At 43.6% G+C, this 21758-nt stretch overlaps 1 protein-coding gene across 1 annotated transcript in view; it reads left to right on the forward strand.

Moving 5' to 3' along the window:
- Crim1 (cysteine rich transmembrane BMP regulator 1 (chordin-like)) overlaps positions 1 to 21758 on the forward strand; it is a gene marked incomplete at its 5' end in the record, with an annotated part of 145127 nt that overhangs the window by 25895 nt on the left and 97474 nt on the right. The window contains 2 exons of the mRNA XM_013517514.1: positions 18896 to 19138; positions 20209 to 20329. Of these exons, the coding sequence (XP_013372968.1) occupies positions 18896 to 19138; positions 20209 to 20329 (364 nt within the window). The remainder of the gene's footprint in view (positions 1 to 18895; positions 19139 to 20208; positions 20330 to 21758) is intronic.

The raw sequence follows: 21758 nt of genomic DNA on the forward strand, positions 1-21758 counted from the left end.
ATACATGAAGTTACTGCGGCTAGGAGAAGTTACCTTAGATCACACACTGTACACGGTAGAAGGAATGAGAGAGACTGAGGATAGTAAACAATTTAGCAGCTGAATAGCTGCCTGCTGGGATCTAGGTATTAGGCTGTGGAAAAACAAAAATATGCAAGACTCAGGTCCACTCTACATGGAAATCACTTTGGTCATGGCTTGCCATGATGTAAATGTAAATAATTAATGATTTGGTTTGTGCGTTATGTAAAATAGACACCTGTGCAGTGATTGGAAAAAGATAGACTAGAGGAGAAAATCAGACCTGTAGGGTAGACAAAGATGAAGACATACGGTATATTTCACAGGGAAGATGGCTTTGCCTTAAAGAGGACTAGGAAACTTGGTGGGCAAGGCCCATGTCCTCTACTTTGTATCTCCAGATCACCAACAGAGCACCCAGGAAGTCCCAAGTGCCCAGTACATGTTGGGTGGGTCAGTGGCGGCAGTCTGAGCCTCTGGGTGAGTGTGGGGGAAGAGTACTGTAGGGGATGAACCTGACCAAAAAGCAGAGACTTCTGAGGCTGTGTTATGCTCTTCTGGGGGGTGAGAGGGTGTGTAGGTGTGCGACCAATTGCTACAGCACACATCTCTCCATTTACCTAGACCCCACCCCCTGCTAGTAGTCTCCACTCCCAGTATCTTCACTATACCTACTTTACATCTTACTCATCTTTCAAAGCCCTGGTAAAAAATTTCTCTTCCTGAAGCTTTCTCTACAACTGCCGTATATACAAGTCTCTTCTCTCGTTTCTATATAGTCACAGTTTCTTAGTCAGGTGGCTCATGGTTGCAGAGGTTCCAGTCCATGTTTGGCTGGCCTCATGGCGTATAGAGCAGAGCTGGTCAGCTTATGGCAGCCAGGTAGCAGAGCAAGGGAACAGTGCCAGGGAAGAAGGGTGAAGGGACCAGACGTAGCACCCAGAGCCACGCCTCCAGGATCCTCTCTGAAATACCCAGTTGTGTCCTCCTCCAGTCCCTTGGACCACTCCTCAGTCAGGTTGACAGAATCAAGCTTAGCTGTCGCACAGTTGTTTATCTCTGCCACTCATGCCATCTGATGATATATCACCTTAACTCACCTCTTTGATTGCTATGTTGTATTGTTATTTAACTTTTCCTATGTTGTTCTCAGATTCTCCAAGTGTAGAGAACCTAGCCTTTGCATTGGTAAAGCAGGAAGTAAAGCCCTTAGAAGTTAAAAGAACGGTACAAAATCACTTCAGCCATTTCTGACAGACCCAGAGTCCCATCCGTACAGGCCCAGTCCATGTGAACCAGTGCTGCCGAAGTTCTCCCGGCCTCAGCAGTGAGTGCTTGCGGGTGAGGAACTATGCCTTGTCCTCACTGTGGGCCATGCTGCTGCTCAGAAACGTTTGTAGATGAAGGAATGAACACCATGTTGGCTCTCTAATTAATATGAAGATTAAGTGGTTCTTAGGGGATTGAACATATAGAGAATAAGACCTCAACTGTTAGATGCCCTCATTCAGAAATAAGAAAAGACCAAATGCTAGGCAGACTTTTCCTGTTAAAACTTTCACCAGGGGTACTGGGAAGGGTGAGGTTTTGATTCATTACTTACAGCTCATTTGAACAACTCAGTCGACTTATATTTCTGGGAGGTTACACTTGGATTTCCTAATTTTAAATCAAGTTTAGAATTTAGGTTATTTTCCCATATAAAATATCATATTCTTAATTTAATAATTTTTGTTTGATGATGACATCATTAGGGATGGAAATTGCATTCCATACTGCCCTCAGAATTGCTAATTGACAGATGCTTCTCTGATTCAGAAGTCTAACTGGTGCCAGAATTACCACCCTGGTTCTCCCCAGAGTTCGGAGGAGGTGGAGCCCTCTGAGCGCATTCTTTAGTTGATAGAAGACTTAGATATTAGGTTACTGCTACGTATGAACAAACATAATTTATACAAGATGTTACACAGAAAGCAACACAGCAAAGCCTTGCTATTCATCAGTTTAACACAAATTCAATTTTTCTTGAAACAGTGACCCAGAAGGTCCCTGACGTAGCCATTTACAGTTTGCACTAGTTGTACTTTGAAGAACCTGTGCAGAACCAGGCCACTTACACGCGACAACCTTGCTGCCCAGTTGTTCTTAGCTCATTACCATGCAGGTAGGAAGTCAAGAACTGGTCAAAAACTTCATAAAGAAAGTCAGCTCAGGGCTGGGGATTTAGCTCAGCAGCACAGCACCTGCCTGGCAAGTGCAAGGTCGTGAGTTCGATTCCCAGTACCGGAAAAAACCAAAACAAACAAACAAAGTTATCTCTTGGGGTTAGCAATGGTAGTGAAAAAGAATAACGTAGAGAGTGATATTCTTGACCAGGAGATGGAAATCTGGGACATGTTAAAAAGTTGTTTGCTTGTTTTGGGCAGTAGACTGAGTCGCTGAAATGCATGTGCCGTATATAGTTGAGAGAATTCCTGGAAGTGCCGCATTCCGTGCACTGCCCAGTATAAAATTGTGCTTTCTGGAGAAATTAGAATTTGTGGCACAGGCACCAACTAGGAAGTTTGTGAAGACCTTGGGACTGACCTCTTGTAGAAACCACAAGTCTGCTCAGTACATGCTATTGGTTATTTGTTGTTGTTGTTTTAATAGGAGTCCCAGTAACATGTTCTGTGAGTAACTTTGTTGAATGCAACCATTTAGTCTTAAAGGTCAGCAAAGGTGTTACCGACTAATTAAAGCTTCAAAAGTACATAAAATTCTTGTGTGTATCAGTAGTCATTTGTACCAGACTTTGTGTATGCTTTTTAAGAAGTGGATCTGGTTGATAGGATTGTTATGGGGGCCTCTTTTCTTTGGGGAACCATCTTGAATAGAGAGATGGTGAAAATCTGCAGTCTTCAGTTAGGATGAGGAATTGGGGAAATAGCCTGGGCCCCCAGGAGCTCTGACACTGGACAGTCAGTCAGGAAAGGTGGCTTCTTAGCCTGTTGTTAAAAAAATATCTAGAAGAGAAATTGACATCTAGCCATCCAGTGAGTTCCTGGTATCACTTAAGAAACCCTGCGGGATTACTTTCTGCCTTGTCCACTTGCTCATACCTGCTGCTATGAGAATTCTCCGTGGGTGTGGGTATGGGGGTTGGGGTTGTGCTGCTGGTGGTGGTTGTTACTGTTATGGTAGTAGTACTGCTCCCCCTCTTTTGCAGTACTGGGGATTGAACTTAGACCTTCACAGTCAGCTGTATCCCCAGCCCATTTTCAGTTGTTTGACATTTTGAGACAGGGTCTCACTGAGTTGCCCAGGCTGGGCAGTCCTTCCCCATCAGCCTCCCTAAGTGCTAACACTGCACTTTTCCTTTCAGGGCAAATTTTTCTACTCTGAATTATAATATGGACAAAGGATAGCCTTTAACATCAACCCTGAATTTTAAAAAGGGTTGAGAATAGCTGTGACTTGACAGGAAAATGAGGAGGAGGAAATGAGAGAAACAGAGAAGGCAGGGTCTGTTTTCCTCATTTGCTGGGCCAGACAGAAGACTGGCCAGGTAGAAGCACACGCCTAGCATAAGGGCAGAGTCTGTCAGCTGTCACCGTGAGAACAGGTTCAGACTTCAGGCCCCGCATAGGCCAGGAGCGTAGCAGGGAGAAAACAACACTGTTTAACTAGCAGAAGCCATGTGATGTAATGGGCATTACAGACAGAAGGGCGGACTGGCCTTGAATTCACTGTGCAGTTCAGGCTGATCTCAGACTTGTGGCAGTCCTCCTGCCTCAGCCTTCTGAGTGCTGGAGTCACAGGTGTGCATCACCATGCACAGCATAGAAGGGCTTTCAGAGGTGGAGTCCACATCAAGCCAAGGCCCCGGGAGCAGATATCCAACTGCCTCCCATGAATGCTGAAGGTCTCCCATCTAGTCTTGCCAGCCCCTCTAGGCCTAGAGTTTCTACTTTGCTCTGACTGCTTGTTGTGGAGGGGCTTGGGAAACTGCTAGAGGACTAAATAAACTTCCTGTGGCCTAGATTGTTGCAGAGAAGTCCTATGGTGGAGGGCGTAGAGTGTTCCTCACAGCAGCTGTTTCTTCTGAGGCTCTGGTCCCTAGACCCTTGGCGTTCTGACGGGTTGTTTGGTGTTCCATCTCCTAGGCTAGAGTCCGCCTGTGTGGGTGGGTAGCCTGTCAGCACCTGGCTGGTGGACAGCACCACAGCCCTGTGGGACCAGACGGTGCTTCTCTCGCCTTCTTTAGCCTCTCCACTCATATGAAGGGTTGTTTGTGTTTTGGTTCAGTTTGTGTATTTAGCAGACTGCATGATAAAGGGCCTTTGCAGTCATGTTAAGCTAGATTCTAAGCAATCTTAAATATTATGGGAGAGTGTTGAATAACTGTCAGGGAAAGGTGCTGATGACAGACGGAAAGATGAGAAGGGTAGCACGATGACTGTGTGTCATGGCAGAACTAGGGCACGATTTGCCAGAGGACCTGGCTTCTGGCCACTAACTGAGTGACTCTTGGGTAAGTCATTTGGCTTTTCCAAGCCAGTGTTCTCTTCATGCCTGTCTAAGAATTTCTAACTAACTAAGAGGACTTCTGCTTTGACAAGTCCTATAGACAGAATCATTCCCACATTTTTATGAAAGAACAAGCATATTAGTTCCTGTGCTTTCCTGTAATTAAATCTTCTAATCCCCAATTCATCTTTGTCATACTTTAATTCTAGGAAGAATTAAATTGATTCACTAAAAATTTTGTTGTATAAAATATTTCAAAAGAATTGCACACTTTCTGCTTAAAGTTCACGTATATGAAAATCTAGGCTCACTGATGACTTGGGATTTTTGTATAGGTCATTAGTTTTATTAAAATACCCAATTCTTACAGCGTCTATACATGAAAGTTGATTAGTAAATGTGAAGGTAGTGACTGGATGAGAATATTCCAGGCTTTTAACAAATAGAGCTTTGGTAAAAGGCACATAAATTGCTTGAGTGTTTCTTGAGTGATCTTCAGAATGCTTTATTTACTTTTACTCTTAAAAGGGCAAAAATACTTCCATGTCATAGTTTGGTTTTGTAGGAAACTTGCTGGCGAGGTTACTAGTTGTCTGCACGTTAATGTATCCAACTTTTCTTGCATATACATAAAATTTTAGCTAAAGATTTGGCCACCCAGAAGAATGACTGCACTTCCCAGACTCCTTTGCAAGTAGGCATGGTCATGTGACTAAATACTGGTCTGTGGTGTGAGCTAAAGTAGTACACTAGTGGAACTTGTCACCTTATGCCACTTCATCTTATCTCCTCCTTCCGTCTTCCCACTGCTTGGAATTCTATATGGACCAGGCTGTGCACAGGGTTGAGGAACAAAAAATAAAAGGAACGTAGGTCCCTAGCAACTTTATGGAGCTCTAGTGGCCATGACGTATGTAAAGACAAATTTCATGACACAGTTAAACTGCAAATTAATACAGATTTCCAGTTATTGAAGTATGAATTTATGAGCACTGGTTTCATTATAAATTATTCTGTCTCCTTTAAATTTATCCTGATTAGACTTATTTTATTTTATGTATGTTACGTATGTATTTATTTTTTAGTACCAGGAATTGAAATCAAGATCTTGTGCTTGCCAGGCAGGCACTTGTACTGCTGAGCTGCATCTCCAGCCCTAGGCTTATTTTATTACATCCTTTGACATACATGAAAGTGGAAGAGAACTCTGGAACGTGGCAGCAGCGCAGTGTTCACTTGTCAGGAGCTGTGATCCTCTTTCTTGCCGTGGAAGCCTGGACAGTTTCCATGTCTCTCCACTGTGCTCCTCTCTGGGTTCTGCTTCAGGATGAAGTTGGTGCGGGCGCCATGTGGGCTGCTGTTGAGTGAGAAAGGCGATTAGCAGGATGAGATGAGGCGTGTCGCTGGCCTCTGACACCTAGAGCCAGCTCTACTGGAGCTGTAGAAAAGAAGACAAGCAGGACTGACCGAGAAAAGTGCTTTCTCCTGGAGGAAGAGAATGGTAGGGTTTGTAATTGACTAAAGCTTTCCAAGAGATATGGTCTAAAGTGGTGTTTTTCAAAGCTTAGTACTGAACAGCAGCATCAGAAGCCAGTGAATTTGTTACAAATGCTCATCCTCAGACCTCACCACAGGCCAACTGCATCAGCAACCCTGGGGATGAGATTTATCCAGCCAGTGCTTCAGAAAGCACTCTCACATGCTCAGCTTGGGGAACCAGTAGTCCAGAGTGTTGGAAAGCCCAAGTGCCACAGTTCCAATGAGTGTGTGCTTGGGAGAGTCCTGGGTACCGAAAAACGTTGGCCAGGGGTGAAAGACCTGGCAAGGAATGAGTGAAGAGATATGCTGTTAAGAAAGAGTTGAGATACAACAATTAAAGGATGTTCTTGAAGAGACAGTTGCCCTGGAAGTTGAACTGGAACAACTTCACCCATTCCCTCACCTATTAGCCAATCGCCATTGAATGTGAACATACCCATTTGTAAACAGTTTGGGGTCTGATGCCAATTTGGAGACCCAGACATTCAGCTCACTGCTTAAGTGAACATTACATTTTATGATTCTGTTTTGCTCTATACGTTCACCATTGTATTTAAGTATCTTATTTTTTAATTTCAATAATAAAAGGGTCAGTATATAAACAAAGAAAAGAGAGTTAAGGTAGGCTGGGATATCTGTGGTGCTCCTAAGAGGAATCCAGATCAGGCCCTGTCTGCCAGTTCAGCAACATCTTATCAGCCAGCTGTGTGAACGAAAGTGCCTTTGTATAAGTCCATGTAGAAACTGATGTTTAAATTGCTAATATTTCTGAAGTGGAAAAGAGTGCTATAAAATCCACGCTGGCTCTGATGAGTAGGGAGGGCTCCTTCTGCCCACCTCAGTTCAGGAAGCTGGAAGCTGAGCCCCACCTCACTCTGGAGGACACTTTGAGCTAGGAGCCAAGCCCTTTAATAGCTACAAAGGAAAAAAAGTATAATTTCCATGTAAGGGCTACCAAGAATATAAATGCCTGTTTAATAAATTATTTTTTGAAATGCCTTTTCCATTTCAGTAGTGGAAGTTTGAAAAATGTTTGGAGTACTATAATTATCATTTCTGGGAAAAAATACACAGTGCCGTATTTTTGTTTTTGCTGCAGGTCAAGTTGTAGTTCAGGGTGGAAAGCAAACATGTCCCTTTGCTCAGCTGCAGCTCACATATTTGTAGTCTCCGGGTGCCCTCCAGGCAGTCGCGGTGGAGCGGGTTCCGCAGTGGGTACACAAAGGACACAAAGACAGCATAGAAATGTGGGGCCCTTCCAGGGGCCTGCCCGGGTGCAAGTCTGCTGAGGAAGTTTGTGCTAAAGGCAAAAGAACAGTCTGGGGGGTGGAGAAGCCTTCAGAGCAAGTCCTGGGAAGGGGTTGTGGCGGTGCTCAGAGGCTCTGATCGCCTCTGGGGAGGAGCTGTGGGAGCACTGTCTCACCAGGAAGGGCCCTGTTGCATAGGTGTTGGTGTCAGGAGGTGTTTCTTTGTTTTTAGGAGGCTCTCGTTACCATTCTGTGCCACTGTGGCAATATGGCATCTGTGTAAGCGGGCCCCTCAGCAGATCTAGAACAGAAATAGCTGGTAGAAAATCTCCCAGGAAAACGACTTCTATAAGGCAGTTTCCTTTTCTCCAAAGGGAGTGAAGACTGTTCTCTCAAAATGGGAAAAAAAAAAAGAGAAAAAGGAAGTAATAAAGTAACAACAGCTGACAGAGAACCTATGAATGGATGGAACTGTGGGCTGAGCAGCACTACATAAATGTGCAGGGACCTGCACCTGTGTGCGAGTCTGTGTTCAGAATCAACGCTGCTTGTGTCTAGTGTAGATGACATTATTCACACAGGTGTTGTAGGATGCCGTATTAGGCACCAGGTTTAAAGAAGGAGAAAGCATGAAAGCCGAAGAGTACTGTGTGTGCTTGTGTGTGTTCATACATACAAACACATATATACATATAAAATACGAAGTTTTTTGTTGGTCTTGGTTTTTTGAGACAGGGTCTTGCTATGTAGTTCAGGCTGGCCTTGAACTCACAGCAGTCATCCTGCTTCAGCCTCCCAAGTGCTAAGATTACAGGAGGACCCCACCACACCCAGCTTAAAATAGGAAATATATACACTTTAACTCTCCAAAACAGTCTTGTGGAGTATGAATATTTAGGCCCTAACACATGCGCATACTGGCTTCCTTAAATTGAGTGAATTGCTGAGGATCACAAAGGGGTTGTAAGTGTTGGATGTACATGCCCTTGTTCACACATGCGCACTGAGGTCTGTCTGACTGAAAGCTTAGACTCTTTCTAGTAGTTATATAACAATGATAACAGCGATGGTATTGCAAGAGCTACTCTCTGTGCAGCACTCAGATGTGCCAGGCGTGGGGCTATTTGAAAGATCTGTTACCTTGCTTATTTCTAACAACTCAGAGGAAACTACAGTGCAGAAGCATCAAGAAGCTTGCCTAAGAAGACACAGCTACTTTCGGAAAAGCCAGGATCTGAACATCCTTTGAACATGATTCTGTGTGGCTCTGAAACCTTGGGTGATTAAGAGTAGCTAACAAGTGACCTCTGTGAAATGTCATGTAAGTGGCTCAAAACAAGTACATTCTCTTCAGTGAGACAGAAAGTAAAAAGGGAAAGGAAGAAGCAAGAAAAAATAAATCGACAAAGTATTTTTCCAAACATCTATTTATAATTTTAGCCACGTGGTTGTTTTCGGCATGTGCAAACCCCCCTGAGAACGACCAGTTGAATAGTTAAGTAGCCTGCTGTGCTTTATTTTCTGCTGCTGTCGTCAGCAAGGACGGAATAGCAACAGCGTGCTCTGCTGTGCTCCCTACCTGTCTTTTCTTCATGCTGTTCGGCGCCTTCTTCTCATTCTCAGTCCATCATTTTAATTTCAGGAACCTCTGAAGATCTCAGATCAGCACATAATATTCTTTAGAACCCTTCTGAAGGCTTTTAAAATCCATATGTCATCTCTGGGACTCAGCAGTTTATTAACAGTATTCCTCAGCTTAGGGTTTATTTTTTGTTTTTGTTGCTGTTTGTTTTGTGAGTCACAGATTACACCCTGTCTTGTCCTACTAAACCTCTATAGAGTATCAACAAAGCCTGGAGTTTTGAAAGAACATGCCCAGGCGCTCCTTTACTTCAGTGTGTGTTCATCGATCTTCTGTGGAAGAGTGGGGGCCCAGCGTTCCCTCTGAGTAGGAGGTGCCCTCGTAGGCTGTGGCGGAAGTATGTTCATTGAGGACATTACAGGTGCCCGCCCCTCATTTTGCAGATGAACACCAGAACCTTCATTGATAAATATTTAAAATTTGACATTTTATTGTACTTTTTCAAATCAGTGCCATTATTCGTAAAGGAAGAGCTAATGTGCAGTATCCATTCCTCAGTGAAGAAAAAAGCCACCCTCCACAGTCCCAGAAGCCCTCGGCAGAATCCAGGTTTTGTTTGTGTTCAATAATGGATGTAGCCTTCCGTTAAACACCACCCTGGGGAGTTCTTCATCTCTAATGTTTATGCCTCTGTGACATTTTCAAGCTGTTAGGAAGAGTCTTCTTAAGTTGCGGCAGAGCTAACGCCGCACATTTAGTTCATTTAGGTTTTCCTCATTAGTCATTTGTCCTCATCCCTAATAAGCTTGATTCATTTTTTTGTCAGCTAGCATTTGTGGCAAAATTATGGCAAAAGAGGACGAGGCCTTCAGAGATGAGTTTCTTAGGTAAAATTAATCATTTAAAAGTGATTTTCAGTTCTTTGTATATTTGTCTAAGCCCATCCTTGGGCCTTATTTTATTGCCAGATTTTAAAGACTTTCATTGTCACATTTTGATATTTGTTATGGTATATGAATATACAAATATAGTTTGAATGGCAAGTGCTGGGAGTAAGTTGAATGTTTTTCTGGAATTAATTAACAGGTGATGAAATAAAATGTCTCTGGACTCAATTTAGTAAACATTTGTAAATTAGAGTTTGAAATGTAGCAGGACACATAGAGGCCATTTTGGGGATCTTGGGATTTCCTACTTTCCCCATCCCACCACGCACAGTCGGAGGCAAATTTCAGCTGCTTCCCCTCCTTGCAAGAACGCAGACCTCTTCCAGGAAGGCTCTAGGGAAGAGCTGGTTGGTTCAGATTTCCTGAGAGTGAAAGCAGCTTTGAACTCTGGCAGTGTGGAATATGGATTGAGTGGACGTGCCTAGAACAGCGGGGTAAACTTGACCTCACATTGGGGTCACCTGGGAGACTTTAAAACGTACTGACAAGGTCTTACGCCACCAGTAATTCTGATTTACTCAGCTTAGGGTGTGTGCTGAGCTTCTGGATTTTTAGTATCTGATGCGATTCTAATGGGAAGCTAGGGTTGAGAATCATCATTCTAGCAGGAATCCATGGTTTTTCAAACACAGATTGCAGGGCCTCACCATCTGTTTCTGATTCTATAGTTGTGATATAGGTCCTTTGAATTTGTATTTCTAGCAGATTCCTAGGAGATGGTGATGCTGCTGATCCAAGGATTACTGTTTCAGAACCACTACTGTAGGAAGGGTTGTCTCTGACTTTGCTGTGTGTCTTGCTAAAATTGCACATTCTGATTCTGCCGTGGCTCCAAGTTGATCCATTTCTACCAAGCACAGAAATGATGCTGAGGCTGCTGATCGGAGACCATACTTTGAATAGCAAATCACACCATTATCGGCATAATTCATGGAGGTCTTAGGTGTAGAAAAGATGTATGGTTTAGGAGATCCTAGACATACCTTGGGGATGAGTGTACAGCGTGGAGCTCTTGGTGCCCAGGCAGAGATCTTGAGAGTTTGATGCTCTTTTCGCATTCACAGTTTACCAGGATGTTTGGACAGGATTCTCAGTTGCTTGAAAGAGTAGGACACTGGTTCTCAGCCTGAGTGGTACAGTGGAATCACCCAGGAGCTGTGGAAATAAATACTAACGCACAGGCTCCTTCCCTCCTCCGCATCTGATTTAACTGACTTGAGGTGCAATCCAGACAGTAGTGTTTTTTTAAAACTTTGTAAGTGATTTTAATGTGCAGCCACAGTGGAGAACCACTAAATTAAAATGTTGCATATTGCATTCTTACGGATCACCTTTTTTTGCTTCATATTTGCCTAAGTTAAGTTCAGTTGCGTTGTGATGCAGAAGGACTTTATTAGGTAATTGGAAACAATTCACTATGTCATCTTGAACAACCCAAGAAAAGGCTCTGTGTCGTTCTGTTGCTGTTAAATTCTAAATGCAGATTAAAAGAAACTGCTGGGAAAGTACAGTGGGTGTTTCTAAAGGAGCTGAAATATGAAATATTTCTGGGACTGTATCAACAAGTCTAATTTTTCCCCCTTGGGGTTATGACTGTGTGGAACAAGTCTTCACGGCAGAGCTTGCCAAAAAAGGTTATGATAAAATCATGGAATGTGAATGAAAAGAATTCACAGTGTAACTTTAAAGGAGTCAGCCTCCAAATTTAAAAATGTAGGGATGACATATGTATTGCGTTTGTAGAAGTCTTCAGAACAAAATAATGTTAAGTACAAGGAAGTGTCTCTTTTAATCACATGCAGCGTCTCTTAAGGCTAAGGAGCACATGAAATAGGGCAGCCAACCGCAGAGTGATGAGGACTCACCGAAGATCCTGAACTTTTTTTAAAAAATCCTTTTTTTTTTCAGGCTAAGGTTTAAATCTTGGACCTCAGACATGCTAGGCAAGTGCTCTGTCACTGAGCTATACCCCCTTGCCCCTCTGAACTTCTTTACTTTGTCTTTGCAAACTAATTTTGTGCTAACATTTGAGGAAAAACATGGCTATTGACAACATGCACAAATACCAAACAGGCTGACCGGGAAAGCTGAAGCTCCGTTTTGTGTTGGCATTGTGGACTGCTGGGGGAACTTGGGGCTTTTTCAGCTCTGCCGCTGATGTTGTCACCTTGGCCAGCTGTCCCGGTCTCACTGGTCCTGCCGCCTCTTCTGTCAAGTAGAGATGAAGGTGTAATCTGTTACTCACCTGGAGCACAACAGTGCATGGGAATGACTGCAGATAGGTAGCCCTCCCGGGAGGCGCTCAGTTAAAGAGAGGCTTCTTTCCTTTCTCTAGCATAACTGAATTGAATCCTTAGTAAGAAACATTATCCATCAAAATATCTTATGAGTTTTTATTGCTATTTTCTACCTGTTAATTATATCAGTTTATGTTTCTTCTTAGCAAGTGTGAAGTGTGTATTTCTCCTTGGAGAAGATTCTGTCTCTTGACTTGGAGCCTGATTTCTTGCTGTTCCCTGTGTCTGGAATGTTCTCGCTCTGATATTTGCATGCTGTCTCTTTCCCTTTATTCGAGTGCTTATGCAGATGCCCTCTCCTCCAGGAAACCCTCTCTGGCTCCCCTGGCCAAAGCAGTGCGCTTGCATCGCGGACTGTGCTGCTGTAGAGCCTTTCTCACCACCTGGCCATTTGCTCTGTGGCTCTTCATTGTCTTGTCTCCTCCAGAATTAGAAAGTCAGGAAGGCAGGGCCTTTGTTTCATTCCCCGCACGAAGCCCTGTACAAAACTTTGCCATGAGGAAGTCATTCAGTTAATATTTGACAAATGAATGAGTCAGAGGACTTACAGATTGCACTTATGCTGGTACCACCAGATGTGTCTCCCTGGCCTAGCAAGTGGCCACCGGCCCCTGTGATACGTAGGCTGATGCCGCAGTGACTCTACGCCTTCACATTCTAAGGTACACACAATAAGGTGTGGAGAAGATAAGGCTCCTCCTTCTCTTGATATTGTACCCTCGCTACTAAATTCTGTAATGTCAAACTGAGTGCGGATTGAGGTCTCTGAAGGGCTGTCTCCAGATGGCTGTGTACTCTGTATGTATGTTTGTGTACTGTGTATAAGAGAGATGGAATTGGGTAGACTTTGGAGAAGGACGAAGTGTCCAGCAGCATTGACTTGGTAGTTGAAGTGCTAAATTTTACTAGTCCATTTTCCTCCCTGTTTTCCAGGAGAAGCGTACAGTGTTTCTGTTGTTATTTTAAGTGTCCATTTTCTCTCTTTTTTTAAATAGAAAGCAGAATTCAATGTCAGATGTGTGGGATGCTACAGTATTTAAATATAATAAACTGACAGTATAATTTTTATCTTCCTTTTAATGTTCCGTTACTCTTCCCATCTGGTAGCTTTTCATTTGTCTTCTATTTAAGTCTCAGTTTATTTATTTATTTATTTATTTTTGGTACTGGGGGTCGAACTCAGGACCTTGTACTTGCCAGGCAGGTGTTTATGCAACTGAGCTATTTCCCTGGCCTTTAAGTCTTAGTTTAAGCAGAAAACTCTTGAGTGTATTTGTGGCTTATAGATTATGAATGTACTTTCCCTGTTGACTTCCAAGAGAAAGCCCAGAAATAGCCATAATCTACTCACACGTGTTGAAGTGACTAGAATTGAGTGAAACGCTCCATTATTGTAAAATTACTTTAGCCTGGGTGATTTTATCAATATTTTAAGGGCTAACTTTGGAAAGGAAGGTTATTAGGATAGTGAAATCAGCTTCTTTTTCCTTAATTACTTCTCTTGTGAGTCATATTGTTGCTGTAGTTTTTCTGCATTTGGGGTCAGTTTTTTCTTTTTTTTCCAGGGTGCCACTTGCAATGTTGCTGGTACAACCAGCTATAAAACCTTATTAATTAGCTTACGTATTATATCTAGATTTGGTAGAGAGCATAGGGGAAGGGTTTGGAGAGAAATCTTTTCAAATATATAAAATTAATATCTTAAAAGTAATGTCAAGCCGGGCGTGGTGGCGCACGTCTGTAATCCCAGCACTTGGGAGGCTGGGGCAGGAGAATTGTTGTGAGTTCGAGGCCAGCCTGGGCTACAAAGGGAGCTCAAGGTCAGCCTGAACTGCATGGGGAGACCCTGTCTCAAAAAGACCAAAAAAAAAAAAAAACAAAAAAAGTAATGTCAGAAAAACCCTATAACTGATGGAAAATTCATGGTTAAAAAAAAGTTCATAGTGTGGCTGTAGTTACTCCCTTATTTCCTTCATGGAAGAAAGACAAAGAGAAACATAGGTGAACACATACAATTTGGGGGGAAAATTTATATATTAGCAGATTGAAAAAACAGTTATCAGAAATACAATTCTTGATGCCGTGGTATGCATGTTGAGTTCAAGTAATAGCAGGTGACCGGAGGCGGGGTGAGTGGAGGTTCTAGGTAATCCTTGGAAAGATGAAGAGAGGGTTGAAAGAAAGGTAGAAAAAGCAAAGAACGTTAATAGTTACACAATAAGGAGGCTACAGATTTTAGAGATCGAAGTTCTTTAAAAACATAATTTTACAACTCTCCAAATGATTATAACAAGCTTAAGGTGTATGCCTGTAGTCATAAAGTCAGCAGCATAGCTTTGAAAAATTAAAGTGGTAGAAATAACAAGAAGAAGTTAGCTCATAGGGAGCTCTTCCCTGTTGGACAATAGATAAATAAATGTAAGGTGTAGAGGAGCTTGATTTAATAGCTGTACAGGTTTGTATCCAACAAACAGAGGATACATGTTCTTTTTAAAATATCCATTATTTAAAAATGGTGCCAAAATCCCAAAACATAAAAAGCTCAAGAAATTAGCAAAGGCAGAAAATTGTGCCACATACATTCACTGGCAGCAACACCGGCACTAACACCATTAAAATCAAAAGGAAAGCTCTTCATCTACCTGTGCAGAAATTTAATAGCGCTCTTCTAAAAAATACTTCAAAAAGGAAATCAAAGTTGAATTATAGATTATTTAGGAGTAAGTCACATTAAGAGCAGTATGTCTCTAGATTTAGATTATGAGCAAAGTGGCATTTGGCTGAAGTATTAAAAAGTCATTATTTAATTTATATTTTAAGAAAACAAAAGAAATAGATATGAACTACCCATTAAAGTTAAAACACTACCAGAAAACTAACAAAATAATCTGAAAGGAGATTCAGAAACTTAAACTGATAAACACACAGAGTACAAAAAGAAAGCTTGGTCAGTAAAGACTGAATTGAATTTGAAATTTTAGATGAATTATAGTCTTTGTACTAAAATATGTTAGTAAGTGTTTCTAAAAGAAATCAGACCTCTGAATCGTAGCAAGGAAGAAATCTGACCTTCCTCTTTTAAGAATAGACTGAGTTCAGATGGTTTCACAGGTGGGTAATATGAAAATATCACATAATCCTATGTATTAAAGGGTGCTTTACAGCAGAGAAGGAGGTAGACTACTACACAGCTCACTGAAAGAGTTCATGCAACTCTGAATGAAACTGAGACTAAGGCCAGCGCAAGCACACACCCACATGCAGACAAAGAGCAAAGTAGTGGCTAATACTCAACGTTGGTAAGGTTTAAAACATCTTAAAGTGTTAGTCAAAAAAAAAAATTAGCAATTCAAAGCCAGGAGGATCTTTAAAAACAGGGTTTATTCTAAGAACACAAGGATATGAAACATTTAAAATCTAGTCATTGATTATATTAATAAATGAAAGAGAAAGCTAGTGTGATCCTCTTGAGAAAAGTTGAAAATGCATTTAATGAGATAAACCTTCACTTTTAGTTGGTTTTTTGGTTGTTGGTTTTGGTTTTTTTTTTGGTGTCGGGAATCAAACTCAGGACCTTGCAGTTGCCAGGCAGGTACTTGTGCCGCTGAACTAGATCCCAAGCCCCACTTTTAATATTCTTAGATCCTTGCAAGCTCTAACTGTCTGATTGACTGTCTAAGGGGTTCTGCACTGTCAGGTGGCTTGCAGAGCAGTTTTTAAAGTGAGTAAAACTCTCTAGGCTGGAAGAGCAAAGCATGCTTCAAGAGGTAGCAGCGGTGGGAGTGTTACAAAGAGCAGGAAGAGTGGGATGGCTGGGGAGAGCTAATACTTCGGGTTTTAGTGAAAACATGCTTAACTAAAGCATATGTTTGAAAAGTGTGATTATACCTATCAAATAGTTACAGAGTTAGGATGCAGTGTAATGTAATACAGGATAAGTTAATTAGAGCAAATTAACAAGAGTAAGAATTAAGTGCTATTTGCAATTAAAGTCACAGAGCTTTTCCTAATTATAAAACAATGTGTTTGTATTTGCCAGGAAAGCAGTCTACGGCATGTACTGTATAAACTCTAACTTAATCAGTCCCCATAGTCAAAAGAGTCACCTTCTCAGCTCTTTGATTTATTTGTCCCCACACTGATGGGGATCTGAGTGGAATTCCTCATTACTTAGTCATGCACTCTTCTCTGAGCAGGTGCTTAGGGTCATAATGTGAAAGTGGGGTGGATGGATCCTCCAAAACTGTGCTCAGTAGGTCCCAGGAGTCCTTCCGTAGGTAAGGCTAGTACAAGGGAGCAGGGATCCACACAAGCTAGACAGCTTTAACAGAAGCCAGCTCTGATCAAGAAAGAAGCTCAGTCTTGTGAAATCAACTAAGGGAGAAAGGGCAAGACCAGGGCTGACACTACACCGTCATGCTGAGACGGGGCATGTTACTGCAGAGAAGCCTAAGTGAAACCTGGGTCAACCAAGGCGCGAATCACCCCATCACCATTTATTTACTGGCCGTGTGATCTTGGGCAAATTAACTTGACCTGCTGAACCCTAGTTTCATAATCTGTAAAATGGAGAAATAATAACTCACTTTATGAGATCATGGAGAAGCATGTGGTATGTGTTGTTAAAGTCTGCTCTTAGGAGATAGGCCGTGTTACTTTCCGCTGCACTTGAAGCTGTGTATTGGATATTGGCATGTTGACAGTGGCCAGAACACAGGCAGAATGAATGCTGCCCCTGACTGAGGCGTTGGTGCGCGGAAGAGGCACGCTGTCCCAGGGGAAAAGGAGAAGGCAGGGAACGTGAATGTTAAGAATCTGAGCTCCTCATCTCATCTCTGCTTCCAGCACACCCACTTCCCAGCTGTGGGAAAGGTGCATGTGCCTGACTTCTCCACGTTCTTTCTCTCCAAGTGCCTCTCCAGCCTCCTTCCACGTCTCTTTTCTCCCCACTGTCAAGAGGGGACTCATTTTTCTGAGTTATTTCTCTTTCCTCCTCCATAACTCTGAGGGGCTCTGGGCGATGTAGAGCCCTGCTGTCCGTCTGACCTGCTCTTGCTCTGCTGTTCCAGTCCCACTGCCTTCCTGCCCTGCCCCGACTGCAGGCGTGGGTTAGCTTCGCCTCCGCCACAACGTTCTTCTGGCTTCTCTTTGGCTTACTGCTCACCATCACCTGCCTTCGGCTTTTCTGTCTGTCCCCATGCCGACCACACTGTGACTATCCCTCCTTATAAGCGCTCTTACCTCCCCTAACTCCCTTCTGAGCCCCGTTACTCTTTACTGCTAGATAATTTGTTTCTAATTTGTGTTGTTTCTTTTCCGTTGCCCTCCACTGCCTTATGAACTGTATGAGGACAGAGATCTTGGCTTTTATCTTTACTAATGTATTCCAAGCTGCTGGAGAAGCCAGTGCTCAGTATATATTTTTAAGTGAATTTCTTGGAACCAGGAGTATGAATGGTCTCCTGGACCCGCGGTACGGGAGCAAACCTGTGGGATGCTTGTCGCAGCCAGCTGTTGATTATCATTCCCAGGGAAAAATGAGAAGGCAGGGGACGTGAATATTAAGAATCTGACCACCTCTTAGCCTGATCACCATCCTAGCCTGAGAAGTAGCTGAGAGAGCGCCCAGTGAAATGAAAGGTACAGCAATTAAGTTAACAAGTAAGCAGAGGAAAGGAGCAGGCTTGGTTTGGAAAGTACCTTTGCTCTTCTAATAAGAAGAGCACAGTAAACTGGCAGTGAGGGGACTTAGGTTTGCTGTCATTTTATCACTGCCAAGGCCTCTTGCGTTAAGTTCTTTATCTCCAAAATGAGGAGACTAAACTAGGTGACTTATTTGGTCTAATCTGTTACCTGATTCTGTCACTGGATTATACTTCAGGAAAGAGTTAAAGCTTACAGAAATGTATTCCAGTACCACATGGCATCATTTTCCCCTGTCATCGGAACTGCCCCAACCAAGTCATGAGGTGCAATGATGTATTTTGGCTTTCAGTGTTTTCCTGAGGACCTTGTGTTGTAGTTTTCTTGAAAGCTTAAACCAACAAAGAGAGCTGTGGACTGGGGCTGGAGATACCAAGGGCTCTGCTACCCAGTCCTAAAATTGTTGGGTAAAACCCACCTTTATCACCACCTCATCTCTGAAATGGAGGTACTTCAGCAGGCCAGCAGGTGATACTGGAGAGAGGAGAGTGAGGGACATTCGAAACATCTGTGCTAGAGAGCGAGCCATACCAAAGCCCGTTGAGGGGAGTCACCTGGGAATCGCACTCATTCTCTGTCTTGTTGAGGGGCCGCACCATAAAGCTACACGATCTTACTAAGTTCATCTGCTCGAAGCTCGGAGTTGGGAAGGGGAGTTCTGTGTTATCATCCACATTGTCTCCAGTCCCTGCAGTACCCCAGATTGATTTGTGTGTCTCTGTTTGGAATTTAAATACTATTTTCAAAGAGCAGTCCTCATAAATTTTGAATTCAAAGATAAGTCAGTCAGTTCACGACAGAGACTAGTTTTTAGACTTTCCCTGCCCGGGATGTGTCTCTCCTTTGCCTTGCTTCATGTTAGGCCTTGTGTTAGACATTGCTTGTTCTACGCAAGCCAATAGGAAGATGGACAAGAGGGGAACCTGAGGCTCCTATTTTAGGGGAGGATTTCAAGGTTGATCAAACTAGATCCTCAGGACCGTCTGCATTTCTGAGAAAAGTACCCCACTCTGCCCTGGGCATGAGCTAAATTCTTTCTCTCCCATTTAGAAGAGAAGCCAGATTGCTCCAAGGCCCGCTGTGAAGTGCAGTTCTCTCCACGTTGTCCTGAAGATTCTGTTCTGATCGAGGGTTATGCTCCTCCCGGGGAGTGCTGCCCCTTACCCAGCCGCTGCGTGTGTGACCCTGCGGGCTGCCTGCGCAAAGTCTGCCAGCCGGGATACCTGAACATACTGGTGTCAAAAGCCTCAGGGAAGCCGGGAGAGTGCTGTGACCTCTATGAGTGCAAACCAGGTATGCTCGGGCGCTGCCTCAGCAGCTCACCCCTTTGCATCCAAGGGGGGCAGGTCGCCGCCCCCAGCTCCTCCTGGCCTCTGCTTCGCACAAAGATGGGCTGAGGACGCTGCAAGCCTGCCACATTGCACTTGAGGCAGCTGTGTTCTGCCTTCTAGTGAGCGCAGCAGAGGCATGACTCACTGCTATGTGAGCACCTTCAGGGAGGGAAGGGTGTCTTTTTCTTCTTCTTCTTTTTCCTCCAAAGTGTGCTTGACTGGAGGAGGGAGATAAATTTACAGTACTGTGGCTACCTGCTTTGTTCCTGCAGAGGTCAGAGCCTTCATTTGCAGCTGTAGCTATCACGTTAAAGTATTACATTTGAAGACAGTCACGATACATAAAACAAAGTTGTATTTTTTAAAAAAACTCAAAATATATCGAAGTGCCAGACGTTTTATAAGGAAACTCTCAGCCCCAGCTCTGTCCTTGCCAGTCCTCCACCAGCCATCCCCTTGCCTTAACGCCGTGTGGTGAGTCACCTTTCGCTGTGTACTCACCTTCTCTGCCAACGTTTGATGTGTTGTTATGTCTCAGTCATTTCCTGCTTTATATTATTTCTAACGTCCATGTTCGTGTGACAGTACATCTCAAGTGGTCTGTGGGCACATTGGGTGGTAGTAATTTCTTCTTTGCTACTTTTTAGTGATTGGTCAGGTGTTCTTTTTTTATTTCAGTTTTGCTGGCTTCCTTTTTACTGCTAGGCAAATGCTGGGAGCAACACAGTCCTGTGTCCATGTCCTGCACTGCTCTATCAGAAATGCCTCTGGCTGTCCTCATCAGTGTAACTACTGCTGATCTCGCCGCCTTCATTTTAACAACCAGATGTCTTGTCCCCACCTCTTAGTAAGAAAATCGGGGGCATCTTGCAGTTCTGTAGCGTTGACTAAAACAAACATGGTGGCCCTAGGACTGCATTTCTGGGAAGCAAGGAGACTGGAAATTTGCTGAGAGCCAGCAGTGTTTCATTCTGGGTCTCAAAATGCAAGTGAATGTCATAGTAAACGGTGTCCCTGTGTCTGCCCCTTCAGTTTTCAGCGTGGACTGCAGCACTGTGGAGTGCCCCTCGGTCCAGCAGACCGTGTGCCCCCTGGACAGCTACGAAACTCAAGTGCGACTCACAGCGGATGGCTGCTGCACCCTGCCAGCGAGGTCAGTGTGGCACCTGTGCATGGAGTTCTTTTCTCTGTCTTACATTTGAGCATCCTCTAAGGTACAGTGCCAGATACGCAGCTTGTTTTCCCACGGGAAACCTAGTATTTTCCTGTTTCTCTGGAGAAATCACTGAGCTGTTACTGTTACGTTGGTATTTACATATGTCTTTCCTCAGATCAAAGCCAGGTGTCATCAGGTTAAGTCACTAATTCTTACAGATTTCTTCCTGGGAGGGCGCTCATGCAGTTTTGAGGGCTGGGAACCAGACAGGCAAATCTGCCACTCTGTGTAGCTAGGGAGACAGGCAGTGAGGTGTCTTTCTGGACTAGGGATGCCATTCGATCCTCTGCAGTGAATCCTGTAGGTGCTTACGCAGTGTGTCAATGCCATGAAACACTGCATGCCTCATAGAGCTGCCCCCGCCCCCCATCCCGGGGACCCTTGTCATTCTGAATCACACATCTGCCCAGACTCATTTCTTACTGAAGCAAAAAGGTGTCTGAATTCTTAGAATGTTTTCTGGAACAACACACACATCTCTCTTTGGCTTGATGGGGTGGAAAGCTGCTGTCATTTTAATTCTAGTAGCAAGGCAGCCACCTATCCCTGTACAACTGGGCTTCTCCAGACGTGAGGGTCCCTGGCACTGTGCAGCTGCCCTTAGTACATGCTTGTCGGGGGCTGTGCCTGACACCTGCGATTTACAGTCTGCTTCCCCCACCCACGCTCACCATGCCTCTGCTCTGCCGTGGCCTCCCCTCTGTCCTTTGCATATCTAAGTTGTAGTTATGAGAAGGTCATTTCATTGTTCTCAGTTCTGTTCTGCACAGTCTATCAAGAGTGTACAGGTGTCTTCCTAACTCCACTTCTAACCCCTTCTCCCTCAGTGCTAGCAGTGCTAGGCCCTTGACATCTAGGTTTGTTGCATAGGGAGGTATGGCTACAGATACAGTTTGATGAGCTGTCGTTAAGGTAAATACCAGTTTGTGGTCTATAGTAGATAACAGCGTTTGTTCTGTTAATTACTTTTTTTCTTCTTTTCTCTCTTAAAAAGTATTAGATTTTGATGTCCTGGGCTGTGTCCTATCAAAAACAGGCTTCTATCACATAGGTCCTTTATACTGTGTCATAAAACAGATACAGAGATTCTTGTGAAGACAGTGTGCTAACGTGGCTCAGCAACCTTCTTATGACATTAAAGCGTGATAATTTATGTGAAGATCCTTGGGAGGGGGTGAGATACTCCGCACCTAAGGTATTGCTAATCACTGGAGGAGAAAGTAGAGCATTGCTAGCAGTAACACATGTCTCTTCAAGGTCCTCATGAAAGGGAGGGTGTGGTCCAGTATATCGGGATAACCTAATTAAAGTGAAGCCAGTTGTTAACTAAGAAGCCCTTGATAGGGGCTGGGGATTCAGCTCAGCA

Source organism: Chinchilla lanigera, unplaced genomic scaffold, assembly GCF_000276665.1.
Source record: "Chinchilla lanigera isolate Chin_1 unplaced genomic scaffold, ChiLan1.0 scaffold00040, whole genome shotgun sequence".
Classification (NCBI taxonomy): Eukaryota; Metazoa; Chordata; class Mammalia; order Rodentia; family Chinchillidae; genus Chinchilla; species Chinchilla lanigera.